The sequence below is a fragment of the Antrostomus carolinensis genome, unplaced genomic scaffold, assembly GCF_000700745.2.
Source record: "Antrostomus carolinensis isolate BGI_N321 unplaced genomic scaffold, ASM70074v2 scaffold34324, whole genome shotgun sequence".
Taxonomy (NCBI): domain Eukaryota; kingdom Metazoa; phylum Chordata; class Aves; order Caprimulgiformes; family Caprimulgidae; genus Antrostomus; species Antrostomus carolinensis.
Window position 1 is genome coordinate 29176 of NW_010309302.1, and position 1462 is coordinate 30637.

Here is a 1462-nt window from a genome sequence, read left to right on the forward strand (position 1 = left end):
TCTGCCTCAAGTTGTTTTACACGCTGATTTAGACTGACAACTCCCTAATTCTTATGAGGTGAGACTGAGGAGATTATGAGAAGAAATCATTCATCTCATTGCAGCAATACTATGGGAGTCAAATCATCTCTTTCATGTGCCCGTCATCAAATGAAAGATTGCATCAAAATGAGCAATAAGAGTATTTTTTCTTCCTCCACTGACACCCATCTGATTATCTCAGAACACATTAATGAAACGAGTCTCCCAGGATACTCTTGCATGCTGTTCCCATTATACCAACAGGGGAAAAAAAAGGCAGAAGTGGGTTCAGTGGCTTCCCTACCGTAACATCAAAGCCTGGAATCAAACACAGATCCCGCTCTGTGCCTGCACTACGCGTTCTGAAGGGTGTCAGGAAGCAGTCCCGCAAGTTTCTATAGCTTTGTTGTGACACCATCTACTTTTCTGCCCAGTTATCAAAATCCAATAGGTGCTGTGTCAATTAAAAAAATATACAGCCCTGAGAATGACAAGAGATGAGATGAATGGCCCTCAGGGGAAAATGCCCTTTTGGAAATATTCCACTAAAGAGAGTACTAAGGACACAGTTAATCTGTTTATTTGGCTTCCAAGCATTATCTAGATGAAACATGCAGTAAATAAAGAAGGAAAAAACTCTTTTTTAAAAAACACCTTCTTCTCATCTCTGTGACTATTCCAAATTCTTTACAACAGCTAGAGGATCTGAGGCACCCCTGAAAAACATTTCGATCAGGCTGTGTCAGCTATTTATTTATGTCACCAACATGAACATTCAAAAATTATTAAGGAAAAAAAAAAAAAAAAAGAGAGAAAGAAAAGATATGAGAAAAATGGCATCGCTAGGACTGCTGAGAGACTCAGCTTTTAACTTGTCAAGAAAGTCAAAAACTGCCACGAATGTTTACTGAAAAAACAGGGAGCATGCAAAAAAAAAAAAGAAAAAAAAAAAAGGCTGCGGAATTTCATCCTGTGCTCTGACCTATAAAATTACAGCGGCTGCTCACAGAGGGACAGCCAGTACTGGGGGGCCCCGCAGGATACGTGCAATTATAGCAAAAGCCAGAGCTCTGTGATGGCCGTGACAACTTACATATGAAAGGTTTGACAGTGCTGTGAATGTGCTTGTGTTGTTTGAGGCCAGACGAGGTGGCAAAGGTTTTGCCGCAGTCCGGGCAGGCGTGGGCCCGCGCGCCAACGTGCTGGGAACGGATGTGCCGCTGGAGGTTGCTGGGGTCAGTAAACACCTGAAAGAGAAAACGCCTTGATGGAGGGAAACACAGCAGTAGGGAGAAGAGCAGATACCTGAAAAGCTGGGCTGTTTTTTCCCTTTTTTGTCAGCACTGCTCCCAGCATTAGGAGCACAGGGTATTCACCTCTGGCTGCAAACAGACAAGGAAGGGAGCAGGGCTGAGCCGCGTGCTGCCGGCGCGCGTCCCGA

The 1462-nt window shown here is 44.0% G+C and overlaps 1 protein-coding gene across 1 annotated transcript in view; it reads right to left on the reverse strand.

Moving 5' to 3' along the window:
- Positions 1–1268, reverse strand: part of PRDM16 (PR/SET domain 16) — a gene marked incomplete at its 5' end in the record, with an annotated part of 27932 nt that extends 26664 nt beyond the window's left edge. The window contains one exon of the mRNA XM_010166083.1: positions 1115–1268. Coding sequence (XP_010164385.1) covers positions 1115–1268 — 154 coding nt within the window. The remainder of the gene's footprint in view (positions 1–1114) is intronic.
- Positions 1269–1462: the final 194 nt, after the last annotated feature.